We start from the raw sequence: 24,718 nt of genomic DNA on the forward strand, positions 1-24,718 counted from the left end.
ACAAGCATCTCTATCTCCTTTAACAGCGGCCTACAGTTTCCCGTAGAATGTCCCAATGCCCCCAAGTGGAAATCACATACACTATCTTGATCATAGCTGTGAGCAAAAAGGTCTGGTTGCACTTTCACTGGCCTCAGTGTGAGGTATTGACCTTCAATCAAATGGGGATACAGATCTGAGATAGGAGTTTGGAACACTTTCAAAGTATTTTTCGATCTTGGGACTTTCTTTGGACGTCTCGAGTAACTCACTGTCCTTTTTCGTTTACGGTTGTGGGAGCTATGGATGTGACACTCATTCACCTCATCAGCCTTTTCCTTTTGATCAGTTGAACGTTTGGAAGTGTCTTTCAAGTTTCCTTTGCTGATTGCATCTTCAATTATCTCTCCAGCCACCATAAGATCCTTGAAGCCTTTCGTCGAATTTCCCAGCATTAACTCAAAGAAATGAGCTGGAAGAGAATTATAAAACATATATGATATTTCTTCTTCTAACAAAGGAGGTTGAACTTGTGCTGCCATTCCACTCCATCTTAGGGCATATTCTTTAAAGCTCTCAGTAGCTTTCATTCTTATCCTTTAAAGGTCATGACGTTTTGGGGCTAAGCCTTTAACATATTGTTATTACCCCATAAAAGCATTAACTAAGTTAACCCACGTCTTGATCTGCTCTTTGTTCAAACGGTTATACCATACTACAGCTGGCACAGCAAGACTATCATGGAAGTAATGAATCAACATATTGTCATTATTTAGGTACCCTTTCATCTTTCTACAAAACATCTTCAGATGAATTAGGGGACAACTAGTGTCATCATATTTCTCAAAATTAGGCACCCTAAATTCATGTGGGATGACCAAATCAGGGACCAAACTGAGTTATCTAGCTTCTAACTCCTTGTGAGGGGCATTAACAACCTTTATATCTTTAATGGCTTCATTCAACCACCTGAATTTGTCTTCAAATTGCTCAAAATTGACGAGGCTCATCCCTAGGTCTGAGTTAGACGCTCCAGGGAAAATTATCACTCTTGATGTACCAGTCTGATGAGATTGATTTCCTTTATCCTCTATTTTCTCTTTACCAGCAGTCTGTGGTACCAGTACCTAGATCATTTGATTCGATACACCTTGCAAAGAACCCGATGCTTGATTCCCCGTATCTTGTTGTGACCCGACTAACTGCTCTTGCAACTGATCTTGTGATCCCTTATGAGATTACTCCATTGTTTCCATTTGCTTATTCATGACGATGAGGAAGTAGTATGAATGGATGATCTTGTTATTACTGTCACATAACCTTCTATAAATTATTTCTATGTTTTTATAATTAATGCATGTAAAATGCTTAAATAAATACATGTAATGCAAATGCAAATGCCAAATGCAAATACAAAAGGTGTCATTCCAGAGTGACCATCTTAAAACAACTTTCATTGAACACAAAGGTCTCGATACATCAAACAAACTTTACATATAATGGACAGCTTTCACTCCGAACTTTTCTATCTCCTTCAAAAACCGATTTAATTTCCACTCATGCTCGGGGGTCGAGTTGTCAATTTGCTTCAATTCTCTTGCAAACCCAGCTAAATCAACCCATTTCTGAGCCACATTGTTTGCTTGGGTCATAGCTTCTTTCATGACGTTGTCTCTTTTCTCTATCTTGAGTGCCGATTCTCAGAGCTGTAGACACTGCTGTTGAATCTTCCTTGTAAGAAAGTCATCGTGGTTATGAAGCTCTTGTATAAGATCACTACAATCATCCACAATCTTCATCAACTTCTCATTCTTGGCTCTAACGACTTCTAGCTCAGCGTCATTCTCCCGCTTGTGGCGATGATATAAAATTTCCATATTGGCAATGGACCTATTCAGCATCTTATTTTCGGCCTGATATCTTCCCAAATTATCAACAGCTATATTGTTTTTTTTTTGTAATTTGTAAATCATGAGAAAACTTCTCGGCTCGACCTTCGTGCACCTTGCAATTATTTCTCAACTGTTCAACATCATTTTTAAGTTTAGCGACCCTTATTATTCACTCATCTGGGACATTTCCTATACCAGCAAATTTAAAAGCTTGACTGATCCTTTGAAAATCATCTCGTATGGCTTCCATCTCTCTACTCAATTTATCATTTTCACTTCTTAAATGACGAATCTGAGCTCCATACTTTGGCAAACAATCTTCTTCTTTGATGTCCTCACTAATACCCTTACCTTTGGTCACTTTTGGTTCGAACCCAACAGGATAATCTGTTACCAAACTAGATTGTCCTTTCAATTCAAACTCCAATACTCCATGATCTAGTAGAAGTTGGACTCGACGTTTGAAGGTATAACAATTCTCAATAGAATGTCCTTGAATCCCAGCATGATATTCACAACGAACGTTGATGTCATACCAACTTGGATATGGAGGCTACAAAGGTTTCACATAATGCGGGGTTACTTCTCGGGCTTCTAACAGTTCATCATACAATTACTTATATGATATTGGGATGGAATCACAATGAGAGCCACCTCTCAACTTGGGTTGAATTGGAGTTTCCAGTTTTATTTCCCCTGATGTTGGGAGTAGACTATCAAACACCAACAAGTTCTGACTACATGGCTTCTTTTCATCCTTCTGAACTTCTATAGTTGTCACTATTTCCTTGGTATTTCCAAACAACTTGTTGATACGAACAATGATTGTGTGTGATTTCTCATATTGACTAGAATCAACAGGTTCTAAAGTAGTCCCTTACGTATATGACACCTCAAGATTGTTTTCATTGAGTTCTTTCTTTTCTTTTGTAAAAGTCTCTCTTCCTTTGGAAAAAACATCTATTATATCCATCATCTTGGACATTTGCTCTTTTATCTCTCTTCTCTCCTTGTGCTCTTCGTCTGACATATGATCTTTATACGCACAACTCTCCACTATTTTTTAAGCTTTCTCAGGATGCCATTTCTTGACTGTGTTATAGTCTGTTTGATCACGAAACCCCTTGTCCGTCATGAAAACCTTTTACTATGATGACCACTCACAAATCAACACCTTTTGAATATGTCATGATCATGCAATGCGAACAAAGAGAAAAAACAATATAGAAACAAGTTAGTACAAATGAGATAACAAAATGACAAAAAGCAATAATAACAAAATAAATTAATTAATTCTAATAAGAATGCAAATGAAAATGCACAAGGTGTTAATTCCAAAAGTGACCACCATAGAACAACCTTCATTTAAAAAACAAAAATTCAGTACACTATGTAGTCAAAATATATAAATGTGATTCTTCATTCCTTTATTTCCTTGAGTCGTACTCTTCATGGAATCTAACATTGCACCCAAAGTTCTTGCCGTACTTTATCACCTTTGATGACGCCAGATGTCCTTAAATTGAATCTTGAGGTCTCTATTTTTACTTTCAATACGAAGTGATCTTCATGTCTTTGTGAAGGGTCTTCTTGTCCTTGGTATAACTGTATCTATCTTCTGAGAGAATATATTGGCCTTTACTCCTTTAAAGGAAGTCTTCAATCAGCTTCAGATTTCTTCATTCATCGGATGTCCTTCTTCATGGATCATTTGAACATCTTTGAACCTCCTGATTTTGACTACATGGTTAAGAATTTCTTGTCTCATTATGATCAACCTTCTTATTAGTCAATCACTTGCGAATTAACACCCTTAGATGACATGAAGATTCAAATGCAATAAAATCAAAATAAAATAGACATATAACAAAATGGGTTAGTACACATAATATCAGCAACAAAATAATAAATATCATAATCATTAAATAAAACCTACCCTTACATGCTGGCTACCCAATCATGCTTTAGTAGATCCTACCCAACATGATATCTACCCCATGCTTTGTTATTCACAAAAATCGTAACAGCATGATATCTAATTCGCATGCTTGCTTGACAAATAAACCTAACCGCATGATTCCTAGTTTGCATGCATTTATTCGAAAAGTGAAATTAAATGACTCAAAAAGCTTTTCCTTGTGTACCCTCCTCACGGGACTCTTAAGGTTTGAGTTACGCTCGACCTAAATTCAGGCTCTATGTTCACTATATGCTGGGTTCGGTTCTAAAGTAATAGGTTCTCGAATTGTCCTTGCCGGTGCCCCCTTGGGCTGTCGAACCCTCAATCTTGGCCTATCACAGGCTTTAGGGGATCGAGTTCAATTTCGAGGGAACACACCTCCTTATGTCCATGCGGAGGTGATTACCATCACGAGGACCATAAGGCGTGAGCTCCAGGAGCGATCCACTATCCTATGCGGAGATGAAAACCACACGAGGGCATAGTCTCTCACTCCTACTTAATTAGGATGGAGCGGGGTTTTATCTCATGTCATGAAAATACAATTGTGCAGTGTGTGAGGAAAAGTGAAAAAACAGACAATAAAAAACTCAAAAAAAATTCCCAATTATTCTGAAACCATTAGCAAACAAATCAGTACAACTATTTATTAGTTAATCGAATTAAATTAAAAAAAATCAAAATACAAACAAAACTTATTAAAAACCAAACAAGGGATCAAAAACCAAATTAAAACGAATTTATAATTTTCAATTGCAAAGACAATTAATTAATCGACTATCGGCCTGACTCTCTAAAAAAAAGTCCCCAGCAGAGTCGCCAAGTTGTCGAAACGATTTTTTCTTAAAGGTGAAAAAAATGATTTTGAAAACCACATCAATTTTTGAATTATCTCTTTCAATTGATTTTTAATTTAAAAACAAATGTGATTTAAAAACCTCTCGTTTCAAAAAAAAAATTTGGATTTCCTTTACGATCGAAAATATACGGTTCAAAGAGTCGCCATCAATCTTTGATTAGGGTGTGATTGGGCACCCAAAAATGTTTGTTATTTTAAATAAAAATTAATTTTAATTAAAACAACAAATTAAGGTCTGCGTTACACAAATCCGAGTTCGGGAGTCGGTTACGTGCGGGGAAGGATTAGCACCCCCACAGCGCCCTAAATCGGTACCTAGTCGATTAATTAACGTCTTTGCAATGAACTTTACAAATTCAAACTTAATTTGACTTTTAATTCCATAAAACAACAAATATGAATTTTACAATATTCAACACTCAAATAAATTAAATTAAAATTACCAAGTCGTTTTAGAAAGATAAAGAATGTTCGATTATTTACAAATATCGAGACCAAATCTTAAAAGCTATAACAACCTTTTCTCGATAAATTTAAATAAACGAACATTTCCTTTTCTTTCGTTCCCAAAATTTAAAGTGATGAATCAATTTTTAGGTGTCATTAATGGGATACACTTTTAATTTAAAATCGTCAAAGCGGATCTCTAATTAGTTAAGACAACCCACTTAAAACAATTTTAAATTAAAAGGGTATTACCCTTAATCCAATTATGTAAAAGTGTCGAGTTATGTGTGAGGATATCATACAATTCATGTAAAAAAGGATGTCATGCCAAAATTAATTAAACAAAATTAAAAACATCATACAACGTGACATACAAAAAATTATATACGTATATTTTAATTAAAAATCATAAATTATGCATATTAACATATTATGTACAAATGTGACTTAAATATAAAAATAAAAACATGACATGCTAAACTACAAATTAAAAAAAACATGTATATACATATTTAAAAATATGACTAAATTTAAATAAATGTAAAATTCAGCATACAAATAAAAAATAAACCAGAGATTTAAATAAAAACACATCCACGACAAAGGGTCTACACGTGAATAACTCAACAAAATTATAACTAAAACTAAAACTGGAAAAATAACGAAATTAGGACAAACACAAAATGTTAAAATTCGAATATAGACTTACAAGTGACTGAAATACAAACATGCCAAAATAAGAAGACTAAAACATAATTTTATCCTAAACATTTAATATGGAACCCAAATACTAACCCTACTGTAACCTTACGCAAAAACCCAACATATTTAATATAAATCTTAAAAAAATAAAACTTAAAACTAAACCTCATTCACGTGGAACAGGCGCACAGTGTTTAGCTCTCTCCCCTTCTCTCCACTCTTCATCTCTCCCTCGGCCACGCACAACGCTGCTCAACCCTTGAACACTCTCCATCTCTCAGCCAGGTTTTCTACACACCAAACGACAACTGTTCAACCACCGAGTAAATTCCCAAATCAATCTAACTCCTTGGTTTTCTCTCTAGACCACAAACTCGAAACTAAGACTCACCAAATCGACCCATAATTTCTACTCCGATGATCTCGACTCCAACGAGAACCCGACGAAGGTAACCCGAAACCCCCTCATACCTATAATTTATTTTCTCGTAGGTTGTTTAATTTAGGATTTATTTGGCTTAATAATGTTATCCACGGATCCTTAATCCTAACAATTAAATCCCGAATGCCTAAGATGGAATCGCTGAGGCTCTACCGTCATTCACAACCAAGTTACTTTTCTAATTCCTTTCTCTGTTATTTTATTGGTTTCGAAAGAAAAATAAAGAACCACACATAGCATGACTGGATATTTCGAAAAATAAAAAGAAAAATAACATGCTTACAAATTGCTTGTATTGCTTTCGAAAAAAGATAGGGAAGGCCCCGATTACACTGCTTGATCTCTGAATCCCTGAACGTTGTTTACACAGCTTCCGTTTTCTATTTGTTCTGGTGTGTAAATAAAATAAAATAAATCTGATCTTTGTTCTCTTTCTCTGTTACAATGGTCTCTACTTTCTCTCGTTCTAAATCATCCCTTTTCTGTATGTCTATTCTCCCTCGTTTTTACTATGTGCTCTCCTTTTTCTATGTCTAGTTCCCTCTTTTTTACTATGTGCTCTCTTTTTTTCTATGTCTGGTCCCCTCTTTTTTACTCTGTGCTCTCTTTTTTTCTATGTCTGGTCCCCCTCCTTTTCGTAATAGCCATCCCCTTTTTTTCTTTTTTGTAATCACCCTAAAACAACTCCCTTTTCTTTAGTGGTTAATTGAAAATTAAAACCACCATTTACAGTTTCTAGTGGTTAATTCATGATAACTATTTTTCTGGTTTTCCAGGGCTTCACGTGGGCTGTTCTACCAGGTCATTGGTTTGGGCCTCCAACTGCTCTGCTTCGGGTCTACTGCGACCTAGCCCCGGACAAAAACGAGCATCTACATTTGTAATTTGAATTGAAAGGAAATTTATTGAAATTACGGACTAAGCTGGAATCAGATGAAACTTCACGAGTTCAGTGACCTTGGTTGTATTTTACCCATTTATTTTTTAGCTCATGCATAAGAGTTAAAAAGATGGGGCGTTTATAATTCAGTTAAAATGGAATTAACTGACTAAACTAAATTTTTTGGTTAATCAATCTATTAATTTTGGGTTCGATTGATTAACAGTTATTGATTTTTTCAAATTTTGATTATCGATTAATTCAATTTGAAATTGATTAATTAATTGAATAAATTGAATTAACTAAAATTATTAAATATATTTTTTATATATTACTTAACTTTAGGGGTATTTAAACTTTGATTTTAATCAAATTAACCAAAAATATTAAATATTTACTAAATATAATATATATTATTTATAAATTTCAGTGAATTCGGTTAAGTGACCGATTCAACACCCTTAAGAAAGGAAAAGATTTAGGCGTGAAAGGATTTAGATACATGAACCCTTTGAGTTTAAACGTAATGCTTAACCATATGTACTAAGGCATTATTAACATAAAGAGTAATAATAATAATATAAGGCCTAAAAATACCCGTAACCATTAATGATCTCCCATATCTCGTGTCAGTATCTAGAAACTCTAAAAAACAACTATTATCCCTCTTTCAACTTATCATTGAAGTTTCGACTGCTACTCTCCGATCGTATGTGGTGTGCATCGTCATCATCATCAGCATATTCGTCTGTAAGCAATTAAAACCTAGTCACTCACTTAACATGAAACTGTGTTGATTATCATTGGGAGTCAAGGTTGTACCCAATTATTTTCGTCGATTCATCATCGTTCAGTCACTGGTGAGTTTCACCATCTGCACCAAGTGAACCAGATAGAGGTTTCGCTTCTTCTGGTACTTGATGTGTTGCCGTCGTCATTATCATCATGAGGGGTGACCTCTGAAGTGTTTCGACCACTCATATAATGGCCTTTCCATCGCTCTCCGTCATAAATCGAGCATGGTAAGTGGTTTAAAATGAGTTGTTTTATGATTCTAAAGGATTCAATGTCGCTCTAACAACTAGGGTCGCCGCACGTGTCGCCTCATACGTGTAGGCGTTGTTCACAATTTGAGGAAACTTCTAAAATCGATCAGAGTCGGTCCAGACCATTTGAACCAATCTAGAATATTTGAACCAGACCATGTTACTATGAATCAAGTTGAATTAGACGACACCGAGCCGAGCCAAGCCATCATTGACTGTTGACTGACCATTGAATTTTTTAGGTAACTTTACATTTTTCAATGTACTGATACTATTTTGAGGTACATTTTACCAAATTTAAACCAAATAAGTTATTATTTTAGCATTTAACCTTTTATTTAATTTTTTATTTTTGCGTTTAAGTTTATTTTCTGTTGTAATTCGTTTTACTATATATATGAGATATTATGGGATATCGTCAAGCCTCTGGTGAGTCTCACTCCCCATACCAATTAAACCAACTCAAGGTTTCGTTTCTTCTGATACCAGAGGTGTTATTGTAGTAATCACCTTCGTGAGGGGTCATCAATGAGGTGTTTTGATTGTCTGTATAATGGCTTTTATGTCATTCTTCGTCATAAATTGAGCATGGTAAGGGTTTAAAAATAGTTGTTTTGCGGTTTTGGAGAATTTGATGTCACTTTGATAATAAGGATCAACGCACGCGTCGCACCTTGAGCGTGGGCATTGTTCACCATTTGAGGAGATTTCTAGAACCGATCTGAACTGATCCAAATAGTATACCATGTTGCTTTAAACTAAGTCAAATTATTCTAAACCAAGCTGAGCTATCATTAATCGTTAATCGATTGATCTTAACAGGTCGTTGACTGTCGTTGATTGGCGTTGACTAACCATTGATTTATTTTCAAGAACCTTGCCATGACATTTTTTATGTTCCGAATCTATTTTCAAGTATGTTTCACTAAATTCAAACTTGATAAACTATTTTTCAGCTTTTGACCTTTTGATTTAATCCAATTTTTATGTTTAAATTTCATTTTTGATGTAATTTATTTTGCTATGTATTTCAGATCATATGAAACAAGAAATTCAAGTATGAGAATGATTGAATGGAGTGTAAATGGTCGACCGATGTAGCTAAGAGTCAACATAATAACTTACTACATTTTTATGATTTATGGTACATGTTGGTAATTAGTTAATGCATAAATCATTATAATTTATCAAGTGTTAATCATTGAATAATTTTAAACCCATACGCTTACGATAAAAGAATCATAAATTGATTAAGACTGGAATGACTCATATAAAGAATTAGATGACTCATAGGAAATTTCAAGTTCAATAATTAATTTGCAAAATAATTAACCTCAGAATCCTTAAATTCTAATTATTATTGTTAAAAGATTTATTACCGGAAATAATTTAATAAAAATTATGAAATTACCCTTAAGATGTGAAAAAGACAATGAATTAACTCTAATAGTGGAATTGACCTAAAAATTCATGTGACACAATAGAATTACTTATTCACTTGTAAATTCCTGACCTGTTGAAAAATTTTAGTAATCATTTTCTAACCTTTGAAATGGAAAATAGCTTAGGATTTCTTATTCCTGAACAAACACCTAAAAACCAAATTACTTAAAGTGATGCATATAACTGAATTTATTAAAATGATTGAAATACACTTGAGCTCTAAAATGATTGAAATACCTTTGAGTTTTAAAGTGACTTAAATACCTTCATGACTTGAAATAAGTGAATGTTTTTTTATAAATCTTGATAAAAACTTAAAGGTTGTATCACCCCTAAAGGTTTTGGAGCACGAACCAAGTATGTTCGTCATTCTTGATATTGTTACAATACTGGAATAAAATAAATACTAAATTAATATATATTCGTCTCCTCGAAATCCGTTCAATGGTGATTTCTGAAAGTGATTAATCCAACTATATAATGTAGTCAATATTTCAAAATGAATATTTGTAAAGTATCTTTTTCTGGTAAATATAACATTACTATGATCTATTTAGTTCGATTGAACTTGAAAACCTGATAAATTGAGAAAAATCATTAAATATAATCAATTATTGTTTACCCTTATTAAGCTGAATTACCAAAATTTCTCTTGAAATCAAAATGTCTAAAATATCATTGTTAATCATAATAATAAAATCACTCATGATATATCTATATGTTAAATAATTATCATGTAACATTTCATTAATACGCCTATCATATATATGAATCCTAAATTATTTTAATATATAAACTTTTGAATGTCTTATTAAATCTATTAGTTATTCAACCTTTTTCAATAGGAATCTTGTTTCTGAAATCAATTCAAAATTGACAAAAGTTCCATGTTTCCCCTTCCTGATAATTTTCAAATATCTTCGAGAAATAATTAGATCCTCTAGTGTGTTCCACGTGCACATGAATATTTTCTATGGTTTTAAAAATATGATCATTATTTGATATAGAAAATGATATGATCTTGGATTTTCGTTTTCTAATACAAAAATAAATGTTTGGTTCATAATTTCTAATATTACTGTTTACCATTCAAACTGATTTTTCTGGGGAATTATTTGGGATTTGATATGAAGTCTTTGCATGTTCAACTTTGATCAAACTAGTAAATTCTTATGGACCTAAAATGACCCTTGGGTAGACTTTTAAGCCCAATGACCCTAACGTAAGACCATACTGACCTAAGCCACCCCTTAGGATGGCTCATATGTCTAATGGACTTAGAGTAAGTCTTTATGGACCTAAGGCATCTTATTAGGTAGGCCTATATGCCTAATGGGTCTAGGGTAAGTCCTTATAGATCCAAGGTTCTCTCTTAGGTTGGCTCCTACGCTTCAACTAAGGTAAGTCCTTATGGACCGAAGGTATTCCCTCATAGACTCCTACACCTAATGAATCTAAGGTAAGATCTTGTGGATGTAGTTTTGGGGAAGTACAAAACAATGTTCGAATGGAGGGTAACTATGTGTTTTTAAACTAAGTTTTATTGTATTTTTAAAATATGTTTTACTGAAGTAACTACTTTTGTTTTAAACTATTTGTACACACTTTTCTATTTGTTGGAACACACTAGACTTTTTAGCTCTAACTCCTGAATTTGTTTCTCTCTATGATTCCTTCAGACTATAGGTTTCTAAAATGTTACCTGAAGAATAAACTAATAAAATTTCAAATCATAATTGATGTCACACCCCAGTTCCGGGGTTAAATTTTTCTTAATTTTATTTTGAGGACTAAATTAAAAATTTGACAAAATTTAGGGACCAAAATGAAACTTTAGTTAAATTCGTACTCGAATCAAAAAGTTTTAAAAGCTTAGGAACTTATGGCATAATTATACCATTTTCTTTTTGATGGGTATAAAACCCTCTCAAAACCCAAAATTTCCATTTATGGAAACAAAACTCTCTCCCATCAAGCTTTTCTCTTTTAGCAAGTTTAAGCCAATAAACATTAAATGCCATTTCACTTTCGATCGAAGCTCCGTTATTGACACTGCCATACCATTGGATTCCTTGTGTTGTCTTGAGTTAATCGATATCAGTTTTGTTACCAATATCGTCGGCATAAGGAAGAATGAGCGATAACAATTTTCTGACGAAGTATAATCGGGCTTTCCGTCATTCACCGTTGTGAAACGAGCTATGTAAGTGCCTTAAAATACTTCAATATTTTTTTGAAAATTTTTTGTAATCTTTTTGGTGATAGAACACCCTACACGCGCCCCCCCACACGTCGCCATTGAGAATAGAGAAGGGCCACTGCTTGGTGGGTTTCTAGAAGTGGGTCAAATCGACCCGCTGACCCGACCACTGAACATTAATTGCCTTCCCAATCTGCCTACCAGACCTATCTGATCTGACCCAACCCGTGCACTCGTCAGCCTAAACTCAAATTTGATCTAGCCTAACCCAAACCAATCCAGTCAAGCCGAACCGCGCCAACCTGAATCGGTCGAGCTGAGTTGAGCTATGCCATGTCTCACCGAGTTGCATTGTACCACACCGTACTGCATCACTGATCACGTCGTTTGACCACGTTTAATCACTATCGTTGATTATTGACCAGCGTTGACCTTTTTCTAAAACCTCCCTCTTGATATTTTTCGATGCTCTGAGTTTGATTTTGTGGTATGTTTTGCCAAATTCTAACCTGAAAGCCCCGAATCGAGTCTAAAAACTTATGTCACGTTCTGCACTACTTGTTATTGACTGAAAATGGTGAACCAGAGTACTATGATGAAGCAATGCAGGTGGAGGATTTAGTCAAGTGGGAGTCTTCCATGAAAGATGAGATGGACTCGCTTATGTCAAATAAGATGTGGGAATTAGCTGAATTACCACCAGGCAAGAAAGCGCTCCATAACAAGTGGATTTACAAGATCAAAGAAGAGCACGATGGGAGCAAACACTACAAAGCAAGATTGGTTATCAAAGGTTTTCAACAAAAAGAATGTATTGAATACAATGAAATTTTCTCTCCAGTCGTGAAGCTCTCTACAATCAGACTGATGTTAAAAATTGTAGCTACAGAGAATCTACATCTTGAGTAGTTAGAAGTGAAGACAGCTTTCCTTCATGGTGATTTGGAGGAAGAAATCTATATGAGACAACCAGAAGGCTTCATAGAGGCATGAAAAAAAAACCTGGTATGCAGGTTGAAGAAGAGCTTGTATGGATTAAAACAAGCTCCTAGACAGTGGTACAAGAAGTTCGATAGTTTCATGAGTAGCAGTGGTTTTACCAGATGCCAAGCAGATCATTATTGCTACATCAAGAAGTTCGACAACAACTTCATTATTTTATTGTTATATGTTGATGACATGCTCGTTGTAGGCTCAGACATGCAAGAGATTATAAACTTGAAGCAAAAATTTTCGAAGCAGTTTGCAATGAAAGATCTGGGCACTGCAAAATAGATTCTTGGGATGAGGATCAAGAGAGACACAAAGTCGGGGACTTTGATGTTATCACAGGCTGAGTACATCAACAAAGTACTCTCCAGGTTCAACATGCAAGATGCTAAACCAGTAAGTACACCTTTAGGTGTTCATTTTAGACTCTCCAAATAACAGTCACCAAAGACAGAGGAAGAACGTGCACATATGGTGAAGGTGCTATATGGCTCAGCAATTAAAAGTCTGATGTATGCTATGGTTTGTACCATACCAGATATTACTCAAGCAGTGAGAGCTGTTAGCAGGTACATGAATAATCCAGGCAAAGTACATTGGGAAGCAGTCAAATGGATCCTCAGATATCTGCGAGGTACCACAAACAAAGCACTTTGTTTCAAAGGTGAAGATATGATACTGACATGCTATGTAGATACTGACTTAACCGGAAATATTGACATCAGAATGAGCACTACGGGGTATGTCTATACTCTAGGAGGTACTGTAGTGAGTTGGGTTTCTCAACTACAGAAGATAGTTGCTCTCTCCACAACTGAAGCAGAATATGTCACTGTTACGGAAGCCATTAAGGAGATGGTTTGGCTCCAAAGTTTCTTGGAAGAGTTAGGCAAGAAACAAGAAAACAATGTCTTGTATTGCGATATTCAAGGTGTTATCCATCTATCAAAGAATCCGTCTTTTAATTCCAGGACGAAGCATATACAATTGCGATATCATTTTATCTGGTCTATTTTGGAAGATGGGATTTTGAAACTTGAAAAGATTAGTGGAGCTCAAAATCCGACAGACATGTTAACAAAGACGATAACTACGAACAAACTGAAGTTGTGTTCAGCTTTAGTTGGCATGCTAGAGTAACAAGACCAGAAATGTTGTTGCATTGATCGAGGTGTGAAGACAGATTAAAATCAGTCTTTAAGTGGGAGATTGTTGAAAGTCATGCTTTCACATGACATTTGTCAAACAATGAGGCACTGCACATTGCATTTGTCAAACAATGAGGCACCGAAATGGTGAAGTAAAAAGGGGGTTGATTTTGTTGATTTTTGGTAATAGGATAATCGTAAATTTTAGTCTTTGTACTTTAGGGTATTTTCAAGATTAGTCCTTAAACTTCAACTATAAATACCCTAAACCATTTAGCTTCAAAATCATCCCAAATCAATTATTTCTCCAAATACTAAAGAGTTTAGAGAGTTTTCTTGTGAGTTGTGAGTGTTTTGTAAACACATGTAAATTTTATCTCTTTAGTAAAAGATCTGCAGCAGTCTGGAGACGTAGGCATAATTGGCTTAACTCCGTTATCAATTTCAAGTATTATTTTTCCACTTTTATTTCGCATTCTCACTAATCTGGTTATAGGGAAATTACTCGTTTTATTTCCCAACATGAATAGTATGGGTCTCAGTGTCCTACATCTCAATGTCACAACTATTGATCAAACGGCTCTCTACTCCCTCGGTGTGAAGGTAGAAGATGACTATAAGCTGATTTTAGTGGATGAGATAGCCACAGAAGTGAAGCAATTGTTATGTAGCATTTTGTTTTCCCACTGGCCTACTGTAATTTTTCTCCTCCATATAAAGGCCTTTTATTTCACTTTCAATCTTTAGTGTCAATTTAGTGTAGTTTGTTTTAGGCCCATGTACCCTTATGAATATCTCTTATTTTCAAATAAATTGAATTTTTGTGTTACTAGGGGTGTATTATTCTTTATTTCCTTTAAAATTTGGTTCAAAATCTATCTTCACCAAATCTGTCGAGCCAATTATCCCGGTAGCCAAATACATTTGTCATTGTTATATCTATAGCTAGGTCCAACCCTCTACCTTACCATAAAAAACTGATTCGGTTGAATTTTTTTTTATTTCTTCAATCTAGAATTCACCTCTTACAAGTATAATAACAGAGTAAATTATAAATTTCACAACTTAATTTTATTCTTATATTGTTTTGGTCATTAAAACATAAATATGCTCTTAATGGCATAACTTCACTTTAAGCGGAGCAATTATTTAGTGGAAGTTTACGAAGCAGACACATATTACTCGCTCTACTATAGAGTCAAAATTTGTTTTTCTCGATCTAGATAGACAAGAAGTCGATTGGCTCAAGAATTTGATGGCAAAAATTCCTTTATGTGGAAAATTGAATCTTTTGATGTCCATATTATGTGATTCACAAGCAATTTGTGTAGCTTGGAGTGAAGTATACAACAGTGAAAAAAGACACATTCGTGTAAGACATCAATATGTAAGACATTTAATAAGGAACATAATGCTTTCTTTAGAATATGTGAGTTCGGAAAGGAATTTTGTTGATCCACTTACCAAAGGGTTAAAGAGAAATTTAATTTCATATTCATCGAAGGGATGAGCCTCAAGTCTATTGGTTGTGAAATTCATAGTGAATACTCACCTTAGTTTATAAGTTTCAAGTGTCAAACTAAGTTATGAAAAGACTCACAGTGTACATTCTTTCTTGTCTATATGACGAAAAATGTAATTGCAGTATGTTGAAACTTCGCTCTTTATAAATTCATATCCCAAAATTTGGGTGGTCCTAATGAGAATGACTTGATGAATTTACAGACATAAAGGATGAATAAGTATTTTCAGTGAATTCATATCCTAGATTGTTTGAGTGATCTTAGTAAGAAGAACTTGATGAATTTAAGATTGAGTTCTTATTCTTAATGAATTCATATCTCAAAGGTTGAGTAGTTATTTGTAAAAAGAACTTAACGAATTCATCTTATCTATTTGAGATGTTGAGCTTATAAAAAAAAGTTATTAATGATTTTAAATTCCTGATTCTTGTGGTCTATGTTGATATAGACTTGATGGAATTACACACGTAAATGTCAAGGAGTAGTCAATTTCTATGAATAACATTGGGTTTCTTTTCTAGAACACTTACCGGCATCTTGAGGAGTACTGATTGTTTTGTTGCTTTATCCCGGATTCTAGTGGATGAATAAAATCAATTGTGTGTTATGAGTTTACTCCTATCTTAACAAATTCTAGATTCGTTCACTTATTTAAGAGAATAACTGTTCATTTTACTATGTATTAGTTCAAGATACGTTCATTATTACTTAAGCGTCTAATTTCGTTATTGTTCTTCTCATTTTTATCGAAAATTATTATCGAAAATATTTTTTTTTTAAAACTCTTGTGTATTTATATAACAAAACAATCAAAATCTCTCATTGTCTCAGAGTGTTTTGAGCTTTTTTTCTCCTCAATGCTTTATTGATCTTTTCTGATGAATTAAGAAAAAAAACCTTCTCCTATTCTGATAAGAGCGATGTCATGGATTTACACTTTAAATATCATACCTACGACATTTGAAAGAACATGTTAATCTCGGGGTATTAAACCAATTAAGATAGTTTTACAATGGTTCATCAATTTTACCTTTTGCAGTATTAACTTATTTTACTAAACTTTTTCGCATAATATTTCTGCTACTGCTTAGCAGCACACACATATATTACGCCATATAGAACCATTATTTTACAATTGTTATTGTGGTTTCAGTTCTTTAGTAGACATGTAATTCATTTTGGGTTGGGGAGGGGAACCTTGGGGCCTATCTCCTCAATCTGTTTCTCTTCTTTTCCATCGCCATGATCAGGGTTATCACCATAACCAATACCACGTCGTTTCGTCGGGAAAAGTACGAACAATCCACTGGCTAAGATCCCGACCCCTAATGGCAGGTTTGTCATCAATGCATTACCATTGGGTCCAGGTTTAGGAAAAAAGCAGCGTTGAACCTCAAAGCTACTGCAAGCAATGACCAAAAACAAAGTCAAAGAACAACATGCATGAAGAAAATCAATGGCGGTGAGCTTATACTTGTTGAATATTTTCTCGGCTTCTTTTTCGTCATTTTCCAGATCGAGACCGTCATCGACGTCGTCGTTGAAAACCCAAAGTCCGTTGATGGTGGCGATACCGTAATAAAGCTTGCCGTCGTTGCCTACGAAACTGTCGGTGAAAGAAGATAAGAAGCAAGAGACCGAACATACAATAATTAGTCCTAAAGTCATGTATTTGTGAGCCAGTTCGCATCTTCCACTGTTGGAGAAGGAGGGTATGATGGCTTGGAATGCGAAAACGGTGCCGGTCGGAAGGAGGTTTGCGAGGTTAGCGGAGAACGGCAGGGCCTTGTGGGCGGATTGTGGGACTAGTTTGATGCTCGCCATGGATGAGTCAAGTCGAACTTGTTTTCTGGGATCATATATTTCATGCGTTATGGTTTTTATAGTAAAAATGAAAAAAAAAGGAGGCCATTGAAGTGAAGAATTTGGTTAGATTGGGTGGAACACCGAGTGTAAGCTTACATGTGTGGCGTTTTCATCAGAGACAAAGCGTCATGGATTCGTTTATTTATGGCCTAATTCATTTTCCACAAGAAAAAACAGCAGATGCCATACAGATGTGACATTTGCCTAATCCAATTAGTCTGTATAATGTTCCGAAACAGGTAGGTCGTCCATTCTTTACTTTTTCTTCTTTTTACGTATTTTCGTTGAAACTTGCATGATACATTGTTAATATAAAATATAATTTACGATTTTTAATTCCGAGACATATTTAAAAAAAAAATTAAATATATATATATATATATATATATATATAAATAATTCTTTACTCAATATAACTTTGATAAATAATTCTCCAAATTCTCTGTTACTTTGATACATAAACGTCACAACTTGGAGGAACTTGACGCCTCACCCCTGGTTATACTGATTCTGCGTTATTACCAAGCGTTATTGTTCTAATAAGATATCTTTGTTTATGCCGTCCGTACAGAAAATTATTTAAAAGATAACGAAAAATTAACTGATAATAACCAAAACAAAACTTATACAAATAAATTTTGAAATTAAACATAATTTTAATCAAATAAATAATGTGTTATATAGATTTTTATTTAATGAGTTTGTATATATGAAATTTTATTTTTATTTCATTTCCCGTCAAAAATTAACATCCTTATGATTAGGGGTGAGGAAAACTCAACTCAATTAGACTCGATTTTTTTTTAATTTCAAATCGAGTTGTAAAATACAACTTGAATAACTCAAAACATTTAAAAATTAATAGATTTATTTTTTTAGTTTGAGTCAAGTCTTTCGACTTTGTATGATATATGTATATACAAATGAAAAAAATATAAAGAAACATATTTGTATATATATGATTATAGAAAGTCACTTAAATTGGAATCAAATAATATTATAATATTATAAATATTTACAATTAAATTTACACATAAACTCGAAAAATTGACTCGACTCGACTTGACTCGAAAAATTTTCAAGTCAACTCCGAATTGTAAAATAGGACTCGTCAACTCGATTAACTCAAAATTTTTTTACTAGACTCGATCGAACACTCACTCCTAATTATGATATAGGAACCATGTTTATTTATTAATCATAAAAAAATTTTGTTTTTTTTATGATTAATAAAGGAGAACTCATCCAAATTGATATATTGATAAATGTCTCATTAAAAACTTTCTTACAATAGTTTGGAAGAAAAAGAGTGTAACGTACCAATGTTGAAAACGAGAACACACTAACTGTAATATACAAAAAACACCAATACAACACAATCGATTCTTTACATACATGAATGGGGCATTGATTGAACTATGAGGGGACAAATTGTTCAACTTTGAAATAAATAGATTCTTTAAAATTGAATAAACGATAAAATTTAAAGAAGTTATAATTTAATTTCACTAATTTTTGAATTAAAGGGTCTTAAACTATAATTAAACCAAAAAGTTAGAATTCAAAATTTTATTTTAAAACTAAAAGGGTACTAAAATATAATTAAACTAGTGAATTTGGGAGGTACAATACCAACGTCACCAAAACTACCCTGCACAGCTACATCCACATTTGTTTTATTAAGCTAAGGTGATTATAAAGTAATATATGTTCTAAATACTCTAAATCATTTGATATTGACCGCTCAATCACCCTGCTGCAATTACTGATGCTTGAACCCGTGACCTCTAAGAATAACAACTAAATTCACGTTAAATTTAAGGTTTCCAATTATATTCTTATTAAGGATATAATTGGACTTTTTAAAATGTATGCAATTAAATTAAAATTAAAGTTTCATAAGTTCGATTAAATCTTTTTAGATCTCTCTTATTTTTAAAATTGGACAAATTGGTCCTGTGAAAAGACCAATTTAGTTCCTATCAATCTAAAAAAATAAGCAACTAATGATAGTTAATCGTAGCTTCAATGTCTTTTGTTACTTTTATATAATTCTGATTGAAATAATATAAGTATAATTTTTAAAATTTATACATTATATCAATTTAATTTTAATTTTAAAAAGTGACATAATTTACACATTTTATAAATATTGAGGAGTTAAATTTATTTATTTTAATCAAAATCAAATTAATATAACGTATAAACATTAAGAATCAAATTTATTATTATCTTAACTAAAACTCTATAATATTAATGTAAAATATTAATTCTATGATTAATTGAAGTCTTTAATTATTCACTTTTGCAATAAAAATAATTATTCACTTTTGAAATAAATAATACCATATCATTTTCTTTTTAAAGAGATCAGTCTATTTAATGTATAAACATCGTTGGTCACCAAACCCTAAACCCCATAAAATATTTTATTATTTGAAACCTTGAGATTTGGGCCCAAAATTTGAATCTCAAAACTAGCCCTTACCCTCCCTCCTTTTTCTACGTATCATATGTCCTGTTTCAACAGTCGATTTCGGTTCTCCACCGTAAAGAAAACCCTAGCAAAACCCAACTTCCAAAATCCCAGTCCCGTCTCCAGTGCTTCCAAGAATGGGCAAAAGGAAAGTTACCCCTCAACCCAATGACCCCAAGCATCAAAATCCATCTCAAGAAACCCATGACCCTTCCAAAGATTCAACCTTTACAAAATCTTCCAATCCTTTGAGCCGTCAATCTTCCATGGAAGATCCCGAGGAGAAGCTCCAAAATATGAGGTCTCTCAACACTTTACTTGTCAATGAGGTCTGTGAAAGTAGGCAAATGATCGAATCCTTGGTTCAAGCCAAGAAAGCTCTGGTGGCCGAGTTGGGTGAAAAGAAGAAACTTGAAGCTGAGGAGAGTGAGAAAGATGTGAGCTTTGAGTTGCAAAATGAGTTGTTTTCGGTTTATATGTGGACTCAAATGGAGGAACATGGGTTCGAGATGGAAAAGATGATTGGGGCCTTGAAAACAAAGGTGAATGGATTGATGGAGACTCTTGAAAATGAGAGCGAAAGGTTGAGTTTGGTTTGCAAAGAAAGAGATTCGGAAAGGAAAGATTTTGAGTTCCAAGTGACTGAGGGTAAGTTGATGAAAGAGAAGCTGATGGAAATGGAGGGAAACGAGAGGAAATTTGTGGAAGAAATTAGGAAACTTAAAGAGGAATATGATAGGCTGGTTTGGGAGACAAGGGAGTTGGAGAAAGTGAAGATTTTGGTAATGAAAGATAAAGATTTGTGGGAGAAAAGAATGAAGGATGTGGCCGAGGAAGTTGGGAATTTGAGAAGGGAGAATGAAAAGATTGCGAGTGAGAAGAAAGATATTGAGGTTGAGAAGAATGAGCAAAAACTGAAAATTTGTAAGATGGAAATGGAAACGAGGGAAATGAATGAATTTATATTGAGTTTCAGGAAGGAAAATGAGTTTTTGAATTCAAAGATTTTCGAGTTGGAAAAGAATTACCGTGAAGCAATGGAACGGGAGGCTGAAAGAGCTATAGAGTTGGGTGCATTAGTGGAAGAGAAGACGGGAAAAGAAAGGAGTATTGAGAGGTTAATGGAGGAAAAGGATTTCATGTCGAGATCATTGGAGGCGATAGAGGTGGAGTCGGAGGATAGACAGAGAAGAATTGAGAAGTTGGAGGAGGAAAGTGCTGCAGCTAGAAGAGTGTTGGAAATGAATGAGAAGGAATTAAAGGATATGCATAAGAAGATTGAGGAATTGTCTGGAGATAAAACCGAGATTGAAAAGGCCAAAAACAGTGGTGAGAATGAAAATATCGAGTTACACAATGAAGTGAGTGAGCTGAGGAATGTTGTGCAGAGGCTGCAAGAGGAATGCTTGGATCATCGAAAGAAGAACAATGAATTGATTTCCGAAGTTGGCTGTTTTAGAGATTTAGTTGATCAGGTAACACTTGAGAAGGATGATGCTTTGAAACAACTCGATGAGGAGATGCATACTGGTGTTAACTTGAGATCGAAAGTTTCAGAAATGGAGAATGAGCTCAGGAAAACTGCGGAAGAGCTGGCACAGAAGAGGACCGAATGGCAGAACCTAATCGACGAAAAGGAAGAGACGGGGAGACTAATTGGATCAATGGCTGAAGATAAAGATAGGTTGCATGAGGAACTTTTGGAGGCAAATAGAAGTTTCAAAGAGTTGAAAGCTAAAATGGAATCAACCACCAGAAATCACGAGCGCGCATTTACCCTTTTGACGAGCACTGCCTCCCTGTTATGTCAATCTAAAGATGAAAACGATCAGAAATTGATCGAAGAAGATGAAATCGGAGCATATGCAATGGAATTGGAGGCAATCAAAAAGGCATTCGAAAACAAAGAGACGGTGGCTCAAGACTTGAGGCAGAAAGTTAAGTTAACGGAGAAATCCATGGTGGAAACACAAAAGAAGAAGAGTTTCTGGACTTTGGTGTCTTCTGCAACAACACTTTTGGCTGCCATTACTGTTGCATATGCTGCAAGAGGACGTTGAGTGGTTTTGTTTACTGCTTAACTTCATTTTCGGAACAAGTTTTTTCTTTACTTGTAGGATTAACTGAGAAAACTCTAATGTGACAACATGGTATGTTGTCTAGTTTTGAACTTTAGCTTAGTGATAAATAATGTGTTCTCGGACAAGTCAAGAATCATAACCTCAACGAACTTTTGTTAACTGTTACATGTCAGTGCTTCACATTTTGAGTAATATTCATGTGTTGTCTGATTATGTGTTATTTTCTTTCATATGCTGTTTGGTTTTGGAAAGTGGGCTAATGAAAAATGCAGGCTAATCCAATTCATTACATATGCCATGAAATCGGCTAGTGGAAGAATAAGGTTTAGTTGAACTAGAGCTTTCCTATAATACTTGTTCTTGGTTGATTTGATTATAATAGTTTTCTTATTAGGACTTATGAGCAGGTATGAACTAAGGAGGTTTAGGAGTGAGGTCACACTTCTGGAAGTTTCAAATTTTCATATAGTTTATATAGTTTTTATTGATGATCTATTTTCACACTCTTGAAATTTTATAATTTAGCATCCCTAAATTTCTAATATAATTTCTTAAGTTTGTATCCCTAAATATAAAATCATATGTTCGTCCCGTTCATGTTGGTATCTTTATATCTAAGTGCAGAACACAAGTGTGGAATTGGCTAACGAACATAGATAGTGGGTTGTTTGAAGTTCTATGGATCTGTTGATTGGGTGTGTTCCGTGAAGACCATTTCCAGATAGATACGTGTACATGAACATAAGCTAAGAGCTCATACAATTACAATCGTTCATTCTGCACTTCATTCTTCATTGATTTATTTGCTTGCAACTAACAGAAACTTGATGCAAAATTAAGCTGAATATATACACTTTTCATAATTTGTATATTTTGATTGTTAACATAATAAAATTTTTATAAGCATAAAATATAATATAATACTAATAATCTTAACACAAATAATTGTCTTGCAAAATATGGTGTAGTGTAATATCAGATTTTGTCCAACACAAAGATTACACCCTGATGGAGCCAAGATACCAACTCAAGGCATGAATACTCACGATGTAAAAAAAAACAAAACAAATTAGTGTTCAACGGTTGTCATGATGGTTGATGGAGAACGTTGACAACAATAGTGAGTGGCATCCGATGGTGGGAGGCTTTGATCGAATTCAGAGGTCAAATTGATATTTTGTCTCAAGTTTAAGGGTCAAAATGATATTTTGTTTAAAATTCAATAGTTAAATTAGTATTCTATCTAAAATTTAGGGGTCAAGATTAAAAAATTGATCCCATGGCACATCATCAAACTGACTGTAGTTAACTACTCCTTGACCAAAATATAAGAATCTGTAATATAAATGACTGAAGCGTAATTTTCTCAAAATTAATGACTACAAATGAACAAAACTGGAACAAAACGATCATTTCAGTAATTAACCCAAGAAATTATATACTTTTTCCGCGAAATATCAAAATTTAGTGCCACGTTGGCAATCCTCGTGAGCCTCTAATCAACCAATCACATTCAATCAATATTTGCTATATAACGTACCGCGCGCTTTCTTCGTTGATAAAATTTAAACCGATACTCACGCCATCACCGATTATCAATTTTTTTTCAACAACAAAATTTAGGGTTTGGTATATTGAAAGATGAGCCCCACGGAAGGATCAACGAAAGGAGGGAGAGGGAAACCCTAGTCATCGAAGGCGGTTTCCAGGTCACAGAAGGCTGGGCTTCAGTTTCCGGTGGGAAGGATTGCCAGGTTCTTGAAAGCCGGGAAATATCCCGAGCGTGTTGGTGCCGGAACCCCCGTCTATCTCTCCGCCGTATTAGAGTACCTCGCTGCTGAGGTGTGTTTTCCACTGGTTTCAATTTCGGATCGTGGTTGATCGATTCGTGCGAATATGCATTTTGTGGAAAATAATTGCGATTTCATAAGCTTTTGCATCCTTTCTCACTAGTTATTTATATTGATTTTTGAAGTGCTATGAATGATCGATTCATGCTTATTGACTCGTGCAATTACGTTTTTTAAGTGATCTGATGCCTTTGAATATTTCATTACTTGTTATCAAATCGAATTTAAGTAGTTTTGATTTTTGATTCATGGGTTAATCTATCCGTGGGATTGATGAATCAATACATGAAATTGTTTGTTGAATGTTGGATAATCTGGGGAAAATGAAAGAATTATTCGCTTATAGTTAAACTTCGCCCTTCCAATTTTGATAATGATTTAGGTTCTAGAGCTTGCTGGTAACGCAGCGAGAGACAACAAAAAGAACAGAATTGTTCCGAGGCACATCCAACTAGCAGTGAGAAACGATTAAGAGCTGAGCAAGCTTGTGGGATCTGTCACCTTTGCAAATGGAGGTGTTTTGCCCAATATTCATCAGACTCTTCTCCCCAGTAAAGCTGGTAAAAACAAAGGTACTATTGGATCAGCTTTTCAGGAGTTTTAGGCTATCTTGAGTTTTGCTTGAAACGCTTGTATGATATGCAATGTTTTGTTCATGCTGCCCTTTTTTTATCGAAGCTGTTATGATGGCAAATCTAATAATTATATTTTCTCCTCCAATTGTCTCTAATTCTGATTGTGTGGAGATATAATATTTTTTTATTGATTTTGATTTTTCGATTAATATTTTTATTGAATTATTTTCTCAACCGCCCATTCATTCACTCTTTTTTTCTTAGCTCTTGCAAAAGCTGGGGATTATGCAAAAACGAAGTTGATGGGGTTAATGTAAAAAAAAGTTTCAGGGTTTTAATTTATGGGTTTAAGAAGAAGA

At 34.2% G+C, this 24,718-nt stretch overlaps 2 protein-coding genes and 1 pseudogene across 2 annotated transcripts; 2 read left to right on the plus strand and 1 right to left on the minus strand.

Annotated features, from left to right (window-relative positions):
• Nucleotides 1-16,470: 16,470 nt before the first annotated feature.
• Nucleotides 16,471-17,437, minus strand: LOC120148665 (protein DMP3-like). The gene is made up of 2 exons (XM_039161719.1): nt 16,986-17,437; nt 16,471-16,913 (listed from the first exon to the last, which is right to left on the minus strand). The coding sequence occupies exons 1-2, from the start codon at nt 17,333-17,335 to the stop codon at nt 16,685-16,687; spliced, it is 579 nt and encodes a 192-aa protein (XP_039017650.1). The 5' UTR covers nt 17,336-17,437; the 3' UTR covers nt 16,471-16,684.
• A 2,553-nt stretch (nt 17,438-19,990) lies between these two features.
• LOC120148678 (kinetochore protein SLK19-like) lies at nt 19,991-21,913 on the plus strand. The gene has a single exon (XM_039161726.1). It carries the CDS (start codon nt 19,991-19,993, stop codon nt 21,911-21,913), a length of 1,923 nt encoding a protein of 640 aa, XP_039017657.1.
• Nucleotides 21,914-23,503: 1,590 nt separating this feature from the next.
• On the plus strand, nt 23,504-24,388 carry LOC120148649 (annotated as a pseudogene).
• Nucleotides 24,389-24,718: the final 330 nt, after the last annotated feature.

This window comes from Hibiscus syriacus, unplaced genomic scaffold (assembly GCF_006381635.1).
Source record: "Hibiscus syriacus cultivar Baekdansim isolate YM2019G1 unplaced genomic scaffold, ASM638163v2 tig00110984_pilon, whole genome shotgun sequence".
In the NCBI taxonomy this organism is placed as follows: domain Eukaryota; kingdom Viridiplantae; phylum Streptophyta; class Magnoliopsida; order Malvales; family Malvaceae; genus Hibiscus; species Hibiscus syriacus.

Coding starts and splice junctions, on each gene's coding strand:
- LOC120148665 (XM_039161719.1), bottom strand. CDS start 17,335: ATGGCGAGCATCAAACTAGTCCCACAATCCGCCCACAAGGCCCTGCCG. Junction 16,914..16,985: donor GCCGAGAAAATATTCAACAA/GTATAAGCTCAC, acceptor CATTGCTTGCAG/TAGCTTTGAGGTTCAACGCT.
- LOC120148678 (XM_039161726.1), top strand. CDS start 19,991: ATGGGCAAAAGGAAAGTTACCCCTCAACCCAATGACCCCAAGCATCAA.